Raw genomic sequence first — 15829 nt, 5'->3', positions numbered from 1 at the left:
AGACCTTCCTGGTCACAGAAAGAGATCAGTGTTTCTTCGGTATTTGACAGATTTTGAAAAAAAAAAAAAAAGGGGGGTGAATAGCAATTAATCTCCTTTAATCATTTAAATCGATCAATAGATATATCTGTCGATCGAGAATGATTAAATATCAAATATTTTCGTTAAAATACTTGACTGGTATTTTTTTTTATTCAACTATTTTGACTACGCACTCTGTACGCAGCGATTGTTTGGTTTCCTGGTGATTTAAATACAGAATTACGTCTCGCAGATGTTTGGAAGTTTTTTATGTTCACATTTCTTTAGGTTAGGGGTGTTTTATTAAGCACAGGGTAAACAGACCACTGAGTATGACCGAAGTATTCAAAAGAAGGGAAGACACGAGATACGTTCTGAAAGTGTAACATTATAGGTGTTTGTTGGACATAATTGGCATATTTGTGTTAGAATAAATGTAAATTGACAGGAAAAACATTTAGACACTTTCAGTTCAGATAAAAGCTGAATCCATTTTTAGTAGGTTGTACGACATATCTTATCGCAAATTTCAATGGACTCTCGCACCACTGATTTAAGAAAGTGTACGCAAATTCAATCTCAAGTTACACAAATGCGTTTCTATAATAAGAGCATGTCTGTGGAGCTTCATTCGTAAACACTTGATAGTAAAATCACTTTCAAGGAAAGTATTCTAGCTATTTTGTAAGCATGCCATCTTTGCACAGCACCAGGACACTCGGCAACCCATTTGCCATACGAAATACGTCTAAAATAAGAACACTAAGTGATCGTGTCCATCTGTTCCTCCCCTTGCATCAAACGGTGCAATTGTGTATTCGTCCATGGTTACTGACACGTGTCTGCCAGCACGGATGCTACTTAACCAGCCACATGAGAAAGCACGTGGCTGGTAAAGTATTCTCCAGCCATGCGATCCATCATTCAGCGGCTGTCTATTCAGGTTTGCTTTTTCCTTCACCAGTGTTAAATTTTTCTGTTAGTTATTATTTATTTTGTGTTCCTTTGCTAATAACTGTTACTAACTTGCTGGCTCTAGTGGAGACACTTTTTTCCCCCACTAGACGGGATTATTAGTCTTCCCAGCTCATTTATTAACCTGCTAACACTCTAAGTCGGACGACTTAGAGTTTATTCTTTTTACTTTTTTTTTATAACGCAGAGTTAATATGAGTAAATTCGTTGAAGTCCCCCCCCCCCCCACAGGACGCGAACACTTGGTATTGAAGTACCAGGTTTGGAGCAGCCTAGAGTCTTAACGAAGATCCTCAAAGAGACCATAGGAACACAGAATATCTACTCCTTCACCCCACATGGAGGAGGGAAATACCCCGTAGTGGTAAAGACGTCGATTCGAGAGACAAACTTTTGGAGGGTTTCTCTGTACAAGGGAACCATATAACACCAGTCATGGTAGGGAGCCAAGTGAGGACGCTCAGAATAGCCTGCTGGTACAAGCCTTTGCTAAGTGGGGAAATGTGAGTAACGTTAGGCGGAGCATTTCCAAGGTAGATCCCACTTGGTTCTCCGGGGAAGTAACCTTAACAATAGACATGAGGTTACCCGTGCCCAACTTAGTGAACATCGGTACGGCACGGATCATGGTTAACTACCCCAGAGTGAGCGACAATGCTTGCGTTGCGGCTCGGTTGAACATCTTGGCAAAGACTGCCCCCGAGCCAAATGCTTTAATGGTGTCAGCATAGGGCACATATCCAGCCAGTGCCCTAACCCCTGATGCAATGTAACAACCCCGAACACCGGGTTACCAGCTGCCCGTTACGCACATTCGCAGAAAGAGCAGGGGCACCCATCGAATCACTGACACAATCCCCTACCATGATCAAAGAACAAGGTGACTCCCCAAAACCACCGGGGAGAAAATCTTCAAGCAGACGGTCCTCGGAAAAGTAAAGTAAGTAGGTACAACTTCCACCCCCGTAGCTACGTCTGCCGCTACAACACCAGTGGCAACGGCAGCACCGGTAACAAAAGAACAACCGGAAACAACAACAGAGACGGAAGCGGAAATCATCAAGCCTGAAACTTCCGTCTAGGCCGTCGTCTTACCGGCAACAACACCAGCCGGTATTTCCGAAGAAAAGACTGCTTCATCTCAAGCAAGCGACCCCTCCCCTGCAGAAGACATGCTGCTTGAAGAGGGGGAAATAACTGACTTGCCGCCCCACCACCAGAAACATCAAAGGCGGCAAAACGCAAAGAGGAATCGGCTCCTAAAAAGGACAAGAAACGTAAATCCAAAACAAGGAAGGCGATAGACACTCCAGAATCAGAGATGGAGCTTGATTCCCATCCCCCCCCTCCCTTTAAGAGAAGATAACATCAGAGAGAGAATAAAAAGATATACTGGGTCGCAATTCAACACCTGCACACATAAGATCTCCGAAGACAAATTAACAAGCTTCAAGATAAAGAACAACAAACACGAGTTCAAAGTCCTTGCGAACTCGTGTTCAACACTTGAAGCAAGTCTGCAGGGGGGCCGGATATTCCACCCCCCCTACGCATTGAATCGCTGATTAGACTCGTTAAAGACCTGAAAATAGAGGATCTAGTCCGGGCATAAAACATCCAAGGACGCCAACAGTCTTTTGCATCGCCTCGCTCAACATCAGAGGCCTCCGATCACCACTCAAACAGGAGGCGGTGTGGAAATTGATGCTAGCATATAACATCAGACTATTGTTCCTGCAAGAAACCCACTTCTACCATTTCAGAGACATGCAGGGACTTGGTCAAAAGTACCCCTTAACATCCTATTGGAACTTCGGCTTAACACCATTCAGTGCCGGAGTTGGGGTACTTATGCTAGCCCCCCCCCCCTCCTAGGAGCCTATCACAACATCCAAAGGGATGCAGAAGGAAGAATTCTCGCCATAGACTGGAAGTACCGGGGCTGTACCACCCAGTTTCTCAACATCTACGCCCCGGCTTACGCACCTTTAAGACCAGCTTTCTTCCAGACCCTCAACAACTACCACTATGCGCCCATCGCATCGTCATGATGGGTGACTTCAACTGTGTGGCAGACCCGGTCCAAGATAAAGTAGGGGGGGGGGGAACCCAACATCAGGAACATCCTGCTACAGACATTTGGAAGTTCACCTTCAATGCTCAGCTCGCCGATGTCTGGCGTCATCTGAATCCCCACACCCGCGACTACACATGGTTCGGCCAGGGTGTTGGCACTCGGCTAGACCAACTTTACCTATCGCCATCGCTTCTTTCTAGCGTTGAGATGGTTAGGCAGGTTAACATCGGTAACAACATCTCGGACCATAAACTTATAGCGCTCAGGTACCATCATCTAGAAAAAAGTGGAAATTGGTCCGGGCCCCTGGAAGTTACCATCAGACTTCCTGTCCCTTTTTTCAGCCCAGCTTCGACATCTCTGCTCCAGCTGGACGCAGGCGGACGGATTAGGACACCTGGGCGCAGTTCAAATCCACCATCAAGAACAGAATGGTTGAATGGGGCCAAGAACGTGCCTACCTTCACAGATCTTCCGAGATCTCTACAAAGAAAGGAGCTGGTTCATAGCCAGCCAACGCCAAGGAACGCCATGTGACAACATCATCCGGGAAATCAACGGCGAAATAGAGAAGCCGGAAAACAAAAACAAGCGGAGGAAAGGAACTTTAAAATAAGAACACACCTGCGCTCGGAAGACAGGCCGTCGGCCGCCTTTTATAACAGGCGCTTCACGAAGTTCAGAGAGGAGAGAACCATCTTGTCCATCACGGAAGGCAGCAACGTCTTAAACAACACTTCTGACATCCTGCAAGCCTTCCAGAGGCACTACAGTGAACTATACTCAGACAACACTGCCTCTACGGACTTCTCCTCCTAAACCATTCCAACACTCCCTGCACACATCCAAGCAGGGTTGTATTCCCCACCCCCTTCACGGCGGCCGACAGCCTTTAAGCAATGCCGAGCCAAGAAAGCGCCTGGTCCGGACTGGGGACAGAGTTCTATCGAGAGGCATGGGGACTTCATCCTCCCAGCTCTACTGGCACTTTTTAACACCTTCCTCGCCACCGGAAACGTACCAGGCGAGTTTGTGGAGTGCCATGCGGTATTCATCCCAAAGGCTAATAGGGACCTATCCCTAATCAAGAAACTGGCGGCCAATTAGTCTCCCCAACATAGACTACAAGTTCCTGGCCAGAGTCATCAACAACAGACTCAAAGTGGGGATGAAATATATCATCAACAGCCCCCAAGTGTATGGCATCCCAGGTCGGCCGACAGAATTTAATCTGTACCTCATTAGAGATCTACTCCGTCTGGCACCCATTAAAAAACATCCGATGGCATTGCTTTCACTAGACCTCAACCGAGCGTTCGACAACGTCGACATTCGTAGTTGTTTTACATCCTCAAAGAAGTCGGCGTCAGCAGTGGCCTTCTTTCCATTCTTCAGGGAGGCTATAACAACAACTCCACCCACCTCCAAATCAACGGATACTCAACTGACCCCATTACCATCAAGAGAGGGGTCAAGCAAGGATGCCTGCTCAGTCCTTTTCTTTTTGCTCTGGTCCTTGAAACTCTTCTTCAGGTAGTCAATAGCTCTCATGCCGTCGGAGGGATACCACTCCCGCTCACCATGGAGGAATCTAAGATAACAGCCTATGCGGATGACGTGCTGGGCACCCTTAGGGACAATGACTCCATTAGGAACCTTTTTAACAGCCTCGACAGGTTCCAAATATCGGGATTAACACCCAATTCCGATAAAACATAGTTAAAGACATATGGAGTCTGGGACCAGGATAATATCCCCCTAGGCCTAGTTCCTAAGGAAGATCCCATAACCATCTTAGGGGTACCCTTTACGGCCCAGCCTGAAGTCGACGAAGATAATCTCACCACCAAGATCGTCGGCAGTCTCAAGGACTGGAAAGTCGGACCGCTGTCACTTTCCTCCCGGGCCACAGTGATAAAAAAACATTGTGTGCCCAGCGTACCAGCATGTCGTCAACATCACTGGCATCTCGGAACAATAAGATTCGGCTACAGGAAACTCTTCAAGTTCTTCTGGGGCAACTTACACCGGAGGTTGAAACCAAGATCCTTCAACTTCTAGGGAAGCAAGGGGGATTTGGCCTCCCAGTCCTCAAAATACGATCCTGAGTAATACCGCTTTTCATCTGAACAGGATACTGCAATCTTCGCAGTTATCTTGTTCGGTATTACTTGGGTTTCAAGCTTCCCCTCATTGGTATTCCATCCCACCAAGGAGCTAAGGCGGAAATAGTTCCAGAGTACTATAACCAGCTCTGCCAGATCTTTCGACAACTTAGCTCTTCGGGTATAGACATTACTAACATCCGGAGCAGCAAGAAATGGTACAACACCATCTTTGACCATCTCTACACTGAAGCTCCGGACTGGGGGCCCTCGACAACAATATCATCATCGGCCACCTAGCAAGACATCGTGGCTACCCGACGAGGAAAGATCTGGCCTGGAGGAGAGCATACCGCAACCTTCCAGTAAATTACAACATCTGGCGGTTCCACAACAACAGGAACCCCTTTTGTGACTTCTGCCATGGTGTGGACAATGTGGACCATGCTTTCTATCAATGCCCAGTCTCCCATAACATCTGGAGAAGGCTGAGTGGCATGCTCCGCATTCCACTCCTAACGCAGGACCAAATCATCTTCTTTCAGTTCACACCACCAACAAACAACAGGCAGAGGTTATTGATCTTCGTGATCAATGAAATCAAGTATCACATCTGGAAGGTGAGGAAAAAACATGCCAACAACGTCCATCCAGCTGGGAGGATTGATATCTCCCGGATCGTGTTATATCGCTTCTACGGGTCAACTCGACGTTTCCTGATGGTCGAAAAAGAGACTGTAGGTGAGCAGAAATTCAAGAACACCTGGTGTTCTCCTCCTGTCCTGTGCACCTTAGGGGGGGGGGAGAGTGTTCAAGTTTGCACTCCTTTTGCTCTAAACATCTATAATGGAGTGCACATAGCTCTGGTCCATCTATTTCAGGTTCTCGTCAGGGAAGGCCATCTCCATCCGGTTGACCCGGAATGGGTGATCGCCCTGGCGCCGATTATCCCCGTGGTCTTAGTCGTACAGCAGACCTGTGAGGCCAGCGGTGAAAGAGTTAAACATCTGACAGCTTGTTAGATGAGAATTATTAGCTGAGGCCTATTTTCTTCTTCTTCCCCCTCCCTATCCCCATCACATTCCTTACACCTCTCCTATTCCTCTACACAAACTATTGCAGCCAATTGCTATCTTTTGATAAGTTAATTCTAGCAATTGGCTTCAATATTTTGTGTGCAGTTTCTTTTCTACTGTTGTATGGAGGTTGTCAGAATCTTGTGTATTGAATGTACTATTAGGGAAGGTTGATATTTAAAATATCGATGGGAAGTAAGTTTTAGGATCATTACATTAAAAAGGTCTTCCCATTCCCTTAACTTCATAAACATGACCCATTAAAAAACGTACAACTTCTTCAGCGTCTCTCCGTCCTTCACGATTTTAATCGCCTGTTGATTTGAACACTGAAGTGGCTTGAAAGATTTCCTGGATTATCTCTCCACTCATAGTACTAATTTTATGAAATTTAACTACCTTTTTCTTGGGGGGGGGGGATTACTATTATTCTTATTGTCAAAGTGGTCCCCATTCAAAATATCCGATGGGTTGTTCCTATCACCTGGGATCATTTTGTCTCATTTATTTGTTCTAGTTTCCCACCAGGTTTAAACCACACCTTCCATTAGCTGCAATGGAAATGAAGGCCCATCTGGAACAAGAAGTGTGGTTAACTCTTTGATATCTTAACATGCTTTAACGCAGGGGAGCACACTGAATTCGCATCTAACTGAAGTCATTTAGATTGAATTCGCAAGTATAGGGAGGTCAGAGGATCGAGATTCACGAATGAACAGTTTGAAATCGATCTAGTCGTGATTGAAGGGGGAAAGTGTTTTTTGTAATATTCAATTTGCTTTTTGGGGGTGGGGTATTTGTTCATGGTTTTTTTTTTTTCCTACTAACTGATTTCTCTATTTTGCATTATCTCGCATTTGAATCTAATCGATTGGGAAAGCTCTCAATAACTTTTGAAATAAGATAACAACCACAATCTTTTAAATTAACTGGTGATTCTTCTAACTCCAATTATGGTATCAAAATTTTTGTCCTGTGAATATAATTTTCATTCTTTTTTTACCAATAGCCTTTTAACGTGCATCATTATCAGTGTTGCATTACACGTTATTTATTTTTTTACTCCATTACATCGGTTCCCAACCCATGGTATATCTCCGGGGGACGTGCTGGGGTACACGAAAAATAATCGGTAATGACGGAAAAACAAGTAAATTAAACAAAATGCAAAACGTTAGTGATGGAACAATAAATGCCAGTGTTTAAAAACCCCTATTTTAAAAACTAGGGGTACAATTTATAGAAATGGGTTTAAAAGGGGTACGCAAGTGGAAAAAGGTTGGGAGCCACTGCTCTAGTGGAACAGATTGCTGTTCCCCCCCCCCCCCCGCAGTCACACTCACAACACGCGCTTCAACTCGTCAGCGTTTTGTAAAGGGCTAATGGATGCAATATGTCCTTAAACGTTTAAAATCCAAACATGATGCTTACAGGAACAATAAAAAAAAAAAAAAACTGTTGGCAGGTCTCCGTTTAGTCATTCATGGAACTGGATTGACTCCATTGACTACGAGCATTGAGACATTCGTGAAGCAGGGATCGAAGTAATTAAATCTGTGCGACTGTGGAGGATGCTCCACTTCAACTCGTTTTGAAGCTTTCTCCGCACAACTATGCGACATGAACCAGTGTGGGCTTCTTCGTATGACAGTTTCCAATGAAGATAAACGAAAAAATGAAGCATATCAGAATATGCAATTTCCAGACGCTTACCCCAAGGGTGCGTAGATGAACATTGAGCAATTTTCTCTCTTCATTTGGAAAGACACTCGCAATACGGCATAGGATTTGGGTTGGTTGTAACCGGAGGTCAATGTAACTGAAATATCGAAGCATGCTGAGGCTATTGTATCATTAATTTCGTGTTTTCTGTCTTGTACGATGAAAAAATCAGTTTTGGCAAAGAACCGATGAAGGCTTCATTAAAAATGAGGCTGACGTTCTCATTCAACGACTCGCGCAGTATACTAGCCTCACTTCCTATGTTTATAATTAAGTACTCGAAGTACATATTTAAAGTAATTTTCTCATCGTTATATCCTTGGCACATACTGTCAATCTTTTCCTAAGAGTGGCTACATGATAATGTTTACGATAATGATATACAAAGATTATTATTCAAAAAAATCATTTTACATCTTGTACACCCACAGTTTATAGAACCCGGTCTGGCGGTTGCCAAGAATACTCCATTCATGCTGAAGGGGAGAAAGAAATGAAGGACGTACGAATTGGTCACCAACACGCGAAATCACGTGCTTTATACTTAAAATTTCTCAACTGTTATACAAGTAAAATAGTTACCACTTTAAAAACTACAATGTTTACAAAAGAAAAGTTAATTTTCCCACGTGTAACAATAAAGAACTCATCCCACAAGGATTGATTACCCTATTGTAGGAATGGATTCTCCTTCTGACATGCGCACAAGTGTCGGGTCTTGCATCTGTGGGCGTAGAGTAACTCGCTTTTTGTACGAAAATACATGAACCACAATTCCAGTAATTTTAATTTATCAAATCATCTATATTGTAATTTCTTGCGCCTGTCATAAACGTAATTTTTATTTATTTTATAGTGACGTAACAGCATTTCATGCCGCTAGAGGCAGACCGTTGGCAATGTTTCCAGTAGACATAGTGAAGGCAGCCCACAACAAGCCAGTTATGGTCGAGTTAACCGATGGCGAAACGTACAATGGAATCCTCTCGGAGTGCGACACCTACATGAACATCTCCCTACAAAACGTGTTCGTCACTTCGGCCAAAGGAACGGCTTTCCGAAAAATACCCGACTGCTTCATTCGCCATTTCGACATTAAATTCATCATGATGTCCAACGAAATCCTGGAGAAAATGATGGTCCAAAAGCTTCCAGAGAACGGCAGGACTCGGCTGTCCAGCACCTCCATAGGCTCGCCAATACGAATAGAATGCAACGGTTTGGCCAACGGGGTTGATTTCGTAGTCGATCCTTATTCGACTCTGAAGAGATGTGAACAACAAACTCGAGTAGAAAATTTTGGTCATGTCTCGCGCTGATTGAAATAGCGCAAGTTTACTTTTCCAGATGATAACTATACTAATATGCTCGGCTGAACGACCATCAATTTACGACATATTTTGAAGAATAAACTTAGTGAATAATAAATACTAACAAACACTGCTTCTGGGTTTTCTCCAAATTTTCACTGCTGCTTTTTTAAAAGCAGTTCATGACTCAATGCCAACAAGACTATGTAAATTAAAGATGCCAATAAATTATATTCTTGGTTTAATCCTTCATCCAAGTGTAAGCAAACAAAGTTTGTGCCTGAAGTATATTTTAGGATTGAGGTAACTCGTGGCAAAGGTAGTCATAACTTCCTCTGGTTCCCACTGATGAGACCTCAATAAGGTCGAAACCAGTACTGACCCTTCCCTTAATGCATAGTATTATACATCTCCTTGCGGAGATGTACTTTGCATTATGGGATACTGAGGCAAGTGAGGAGAAGTTTTGCCACGAGTTGCCCAGTCCTGAAAGATACTTTAGCGCAAACTGTAGTAATCGGATTGAAAAAAATTGGGATGTGACTACATAAATGTTACCCATTATCATTAGGCATAAATTACAATTCTTTACAAATATCATTAATAAATCCTTTGAAAATGGTAAATTTATGGAACACCTAATGACTGCTTCAGTTGTACCGTTATTTAAAGGAAGAAATAGAAATGAAATCAAAAATTACAGACCAATATCTATCCACAATCTCAAAGGTTATTGAAATCCTAATAAAAAAAAACGCTTGAATAGCTATTTAAATACACTATCCTTTTACGCAACTAATCAATATGGGTTCGGATCCGGATGCAATACTGAAAAAGCGCTATTGATGTTTCATAAAAAGGTCTATAGTGGAATAAACGAACGAATGCACACAGTTGCTGTTTTTCTTGATATATCTAAAGCGTTCGACTGTGTTCATCATGACCTATTGCTATTGAAAATGTCCAAATACAGCATTAGGGGAATTACTAATGACTGGTTTAGATCCTATCTGAATAATAGAAAACAATATACCACCTAGGATATATTTAAAAGCACAACAAACATAATAAAATACGGAGTCCCACTAGGGTCGGTGCTAGGACCCATTCTATTAATAATATATATGTTAGTGATCTATGTAAATACAAAGGTTTTGGCAAAATGATATCCTTTGCTGACGATATGGCTTTAGTATACGCCGAAACAACCGTAGTAGATCTAAAAAATCGGATTAATAGCGATATGGTAAAACTAAGTATATGGTTTAGCAACAACGCTAAACCATATACTTAGTTTAATATTAATACCGACAAAACGAGATATATGTACTTTACATTAAGAGACAAATTAGATCACAATATAGCTATAAAATGGCATGAAAGGAAATTTAGTGATACTCTAAATTGTAAATGTAGCTTGATCAAAAAAACAAAAACCGTCAATTATTTGAAGTCGAACAACCCCACCACTTTCTTAACAAATAAGTTTAGGTTCATAATTAACAGAATATTTTATGTTAAACAATTTGTGAATGCAGCATTCTTAAGATGTTTATACTATTCCTAGGTAAATTCTACACTGCAATATGGCATTACCTGTTGGGGCGGAGACTATTATAACAATCTGCTTCATTAATAAGAATACAAACCAGAATAATTACAGCCATAACCACTACCTACTTCGCGCACTCAACCAATGATCTGTATATCGTTCATAATATTCTATCATTTCAGAAACTATATCCCTATGGTTGTCTGTTATATGTAAAAAGAAACGCTGAAAGTTTCTTGGTATAGAATGTAGACTATGGATTGCGCTGCGGTCGAAACACGCTGGAAGTACCTAAGGCTAACAAAGAAATTTTTCATAAATCTTTCGAGTACATTGCGAAGAGCAGCTATAATAAACTTCCGAATGAAATTAAATCTATAACCTCAGAATTATGTATTCAGAAAAAGATTGAGAAACTACGTTATGGGATTAAAGAATGTTGACAATTATTTTTAACGTGTATAAGAGATCATTATATAACTCATATATCATAACCAGTTAAGGTATTGATTTACAAATTGGTTCATTCAATTAGGCATTAAGGTATCAATATTTGCATTATTATATTATAACTGGTAAGGGAGCCCTCTTAGATACGGTCCTCGGACTCTCATTGTCTGTTTTGAGCTAATTACTTTTCTTTTAACCACTATGGCCCTTAGTTACAGATATTTACATTAACAGCTTACATTACTCTAAACCAGTTACTTATAACTATGAAACCATTCGAAATATATTATATTCTACTTGCATATATGAATAAAGTTTTTATTAGCCATAATAAAATAATAGCCAAAATAAGTGATAGTTCCAACAGAATATGATAGCATTACTTGAATTTTATTTTGTAACATTGTGCTGTGCATTGAATTGTATTGTGAAATATTGTCATAATTATACAAGTTGAATAGTTGAATATGAACAATTTGTATACGTGATGTGAATAATAAAAACTGTTAAACTGTAAAAAAAAAAAAAAAAAAAAAAAAAAAAACTTTGTTTGCTTACACTTGAGTAAAGGATTAAACTTTTCAGCCTTCCAATAAGCAGGATGGTCTCATGTCGCACCACGAAGTTCGCTTCCTACCTAAAGAGAATCAAACAACCATGTCTGCGGCGATCCAACTAACGGACTATGCTAGAAATACACGCGCTGGCCATCTTCATCACTTTTACCACGTTTGTCGCAATACTTCTTGAACTGCAATATCCCCCCCCCCCAACTTAGGCCAGTTGATGGCATCAGCTATTCTACTCGTGCATGTTGAAAACTTTCAATGATGGAAATTCTTCTATTTTAACAGTCAACCGTATAAAGTACATTGTCACGGAAAAGAGGATATCTGAAGAGTATTTTGTTTTAATTTTTGGTTTCGCAACTCCTGCCTCATTTGCTGATGTATTTACGGTTTATATTCCAGAGAGAACGAGGAATATAAACCGTAAATTTCGCACATTTCGTTCCTTCAGGCGAATCAAAGTTGCGACATTAACCGCATTCAAATATGCACGGCTTATTATCTTTCAGGATACGAATTCAACGACTTTATGGTGTCTACTGCACCTCTGAGAAGAATTCGAATCTGTACCGTGAGGCCAAATAAATAAAAATTCGCTAACGCCTTTTATTCCCCCATAACGAGTGGACAAGGCCCTTTTAGCCAGACCTAACTTTTTGGGACGGAGACAATCAATGATCCACCATAGCCAATCAGAAATAGCTGGCAGAAAGTTATCACTAATTTTAAACGAGAAATGCGGCCATTTCCTGGTCCCTAACCTTAAAGAAGTAAAGTCAGTGTATCCTAAACCAGGAGAGGAAAAGTCAAACATACATACTCTTTGGAGTTCGTATCTCTTAGTACCACAGTAAGATTACTCGTGTCCAACGTTGGGATTTTCAGTGGATTATTCATCACTGGTCGAAAAAAAAAGTTGAATTTCTTTGACGTCTCCGTAGCTTGATTGGTTTCGACGATGCCCTTTTGTTAGAAAGACCTGCGTCCGAATTCCGTCTATGACGCGAAGAACCTTTCATAAAGTCTTTGCAACTGAAGGTGAGTTAACCGGTCTCATACAGAGGTGGCAGTGATTTTACTAGCGGAAACGTAGGTTTTTCATGCTGCATGCAGGAAATTACCGACCAAAAAGAACACACACACAGCTGAAATAAGTACTTATAAGGGCGCAGTTAACCACCTTATTTTGGAATCATGGTTACAAATTCCAAGGACATCTTCGGGCTATTAAGGGTTTGTTGAAAACCTTAGAAGAAATTTTAATGTCCAATTCAAACACCGAGTTATATTTTCATTACAAAAGAGCAGTCAGAAATGGACATTACTTCTGCTGAATAATTAGAACAATAAGCAGTTTCTTCTATCCAGCTAGTATAGCCTGATATTCTTTGTAGAACTTTCATTACTCTTGACATTTCGAATTTACGTTCGTTCATATTCAAATATAGAAACGCATGGGGAATCCCGTGAAATAGACAGATTTTCCCATGTATAATTACTAAAAATTACTAACAGTCTTTTCCAGAATATCGATTGGCATAAATTCACTTAGAAAACAAACCTTAAACGTACTCTGATAGACTAACAACTACTAGGAAGACAGTTAACATAACACTAAGATGGCAACGTAAATGGTGCAGAAATAAGATTACGATCTATTGCAAGAAAATCAGGGAAAAATTCTCCCAAGATTGTTGAATATTAACCAAACTTTCAAATACAGAAAAATCCCCAGAAATCTTTCAGAACTCAACTTTTGAAGGGCAAAAGCATTAATTACCTCTATTTGCAAAGACTAAATTAGTCGAAACACAATCTAGAACTAGCAATTAAACATAAAGATATATCTGGCTTCATGGTTTGAATAACTGCGCAACTAATATATAATTTCTTTTTATTAAAATCATTACGTGTTTGTTTAAAACTAAATATTAAAAATTATTTTAAAATAACGGAATTTTATATATAAAAATTTAAAGGAAATAAAACGCGACAGAACATGCCGAAAGATTAGTTAGTACTTAAAAAATTCAAGGGATATTTGAATTAATGAAATTACTATTCCTAAGAACGGAGGTAATGAAATCGAATAATAATATATATTTATTCAGAAATTTCTGCTAAAACACAAAAGAAATCCATCTGCATATATATTGCTAACTAACGGCACTGCGTGCCGCTCAATTAGTGATAACCATGGGCCAGCTATCTCTGATTGGCTGCCACTGGAGATTGTCTGCCCACTCAGTCTCCGAAAGCTAGATATCTGGTAATTGTGTTTGTTCTTTGGCAGGTTTGTCTGTTCTTAGGGATGAAGAACAGTTTCTGGAAAGGGAAAAAACTGCCACTGCAATGGAACATCAACAATCGTTTACGCGCAGCAGAACTAAATCGGTTTCGTGTGGTTTAACTCTCACTAAAACAATAAAGAGAAACGTAAAATATTTTTTACAATTTTCCAATAAAATTGGAGAATCCTTTTGATACGAATTGCCTAACGGGGTACAGTGACATTGACCCAAATTTGGTCAGCTTTAATATAAAATCAGTCCACTTTCAGCTACGTTTAGTGATAGGTGGCGATCTGATTGGTTTGATGTCCATTTTTGAAATATTGCTAGATCGGCGTATGTTAAAATAAATAAATGACACTCTGCAATTGATCCGAAAAATGCGCAGTGTAAAACTGGGTTCTGATTGGTTGATTTTTCAGAACTGATGGCGATCAGAAATCCATTCACTTCTTTTTATTATTATTATTATTTTGAATTTTTTTGCAGACAACTCCGATACAGATCAGAGATTCTGTAATAACCATGGAAAAACTGAAACACCTTCAGAACCTGATGGATGGTTTTTAAAAATACTATAATAAATCGCTCGTCTTCGCAAGCAAAGGACCGTTAGGAGGACTTTCGTTTAGTGCCGATATTGTCCATTGACGTCAATGCATGCAGGGAACGTCAGCTGCGAATGCTGGCTCGACGAAAGAATAATAATAATAAACATGTCGAATATTTTGGTAGTTGGGGGTGATCTATTTGAGACACCTGTCTCGCTGCTAGTCCTCCCATCCCTTGGCAAAACTATCCACAGGTATATGAAGTACATAACCTTGAAATCGAGCTAACCTTTCACCAATACTACGAGATTTAGTTCGACGAGACATTACTGGAAGACTACATTGTAAGTTAACCTGCTAAAGGAAGATGAATTAAACAGATCTGTTTATTGCTTTAATTATTTCTTAATGCATGATATTACACTGTATACTTTTTAACAACTATAATTGTGGCAATGATGACAGACAATTGCGAAAACATTTATTTTGTATAATGATATCATTTATTATCTCAACTGTTGTACCTTGAACCATTTTCGGCATATGCATGCATATATGATTTGATTGGGCCTAATTTGGCTAATAAAACTGTCCAGTAGAAATCAAAATTAATGGAGGTGACTGGGAAATTTCATTGGTTATCGTAAATACCTATTTTTATTTTATTTCTAAATCAAATTCCATGTATCTAGTGTGTAGAGTGCGATTTCGAAGACTTTGCAAACTTGTTTTTGCACACAGTCCTATTGAACGAAAAACTGAGATAGCTTACAATATTTGTAAGGATTCAAGTGCCGAATTTAGGTAAAATCTACTTAGCATAAACCGAATAATCCCATGCGCATGGACAGACAAACAAATTGAATCATCTTCTATTAATGCCGTTTATTTGGTTTATTTGGTAAACTCATTTCCTGAAAAAAAAGAAAAAAAAACCTTGTACCATCGTATGAGATTGACTAACTTACCCTCGACTGAAGAATCCCATAGATTTCTCTCGGCATGACGAGGATCGAAAAGGTCTTTTCCTATCGAGAATCAGCATCCCTGAAGTTACTGAAATTTAATTAACATTTCCCCCAAAGTGGTCCCCACTAAATAAATTCGCAAAAGTCCGTCTATTAGTTATG

General features: G+C 40.3%; 2 protein-coding genes across 2 annotated transcripts in view; one reads left to right on the top strand and one right to left on the bottom strand.

The window, feature by feature from the left end:
* Window positions 1-5418, bottom strand: part of LOC150097130 (2-Hydroxyacid oxidase 1-like) — a 34456-nt gene extending 29038 nt beyond the window's left edge. Inside the window, exon 1 of the mRNA XM_090407592.1 lies at window positions 5174-5418. Coding sequence (XP_090263718.1) covers window positions 5174-5418 — 245 coding nt within the window. The remainder of the gene's footprint in view (window positions 1-5173) is intronic.
* Window positions 922-9295, top strand: LOC150097129 (uncharacterized). The gene is made up of 2 exons (XM_090407591.1): window positions 922-964; window positions 8833-9295. The coding sequence occupies exon 2, from the start codon at window positions 8876-8878 to the stop codon at window positions 9293-9295; it is 420 nt and encodes a 139-aa protein (XP_090263717.1). The 5' UTR covers window positions 922-964; window positions 8833-8875.
* The last annotated feature ends 6534 nt before the right edge of the window (window positions 9296-15829 follow it).

Source organism: Typopeltis vanoorti, chromosome 17 (genome assembly GCF_054136105.1).
Source record: "Typopeltis vanoorti isolate ZY-2024b chromosome 17, IOZ_Tvanoo_1.0, whole genome shotgun sequence".
Lineage (NCBI taxonomy): Eukaryota > Metazoa > Arthropoda > Arachnida > Uropygi > Thelyphonidae > Typopeltis > Typopeltis vanoorti.
This window is presented reverse-complemented; position numbering and strand designations above follow the sequence as displayed.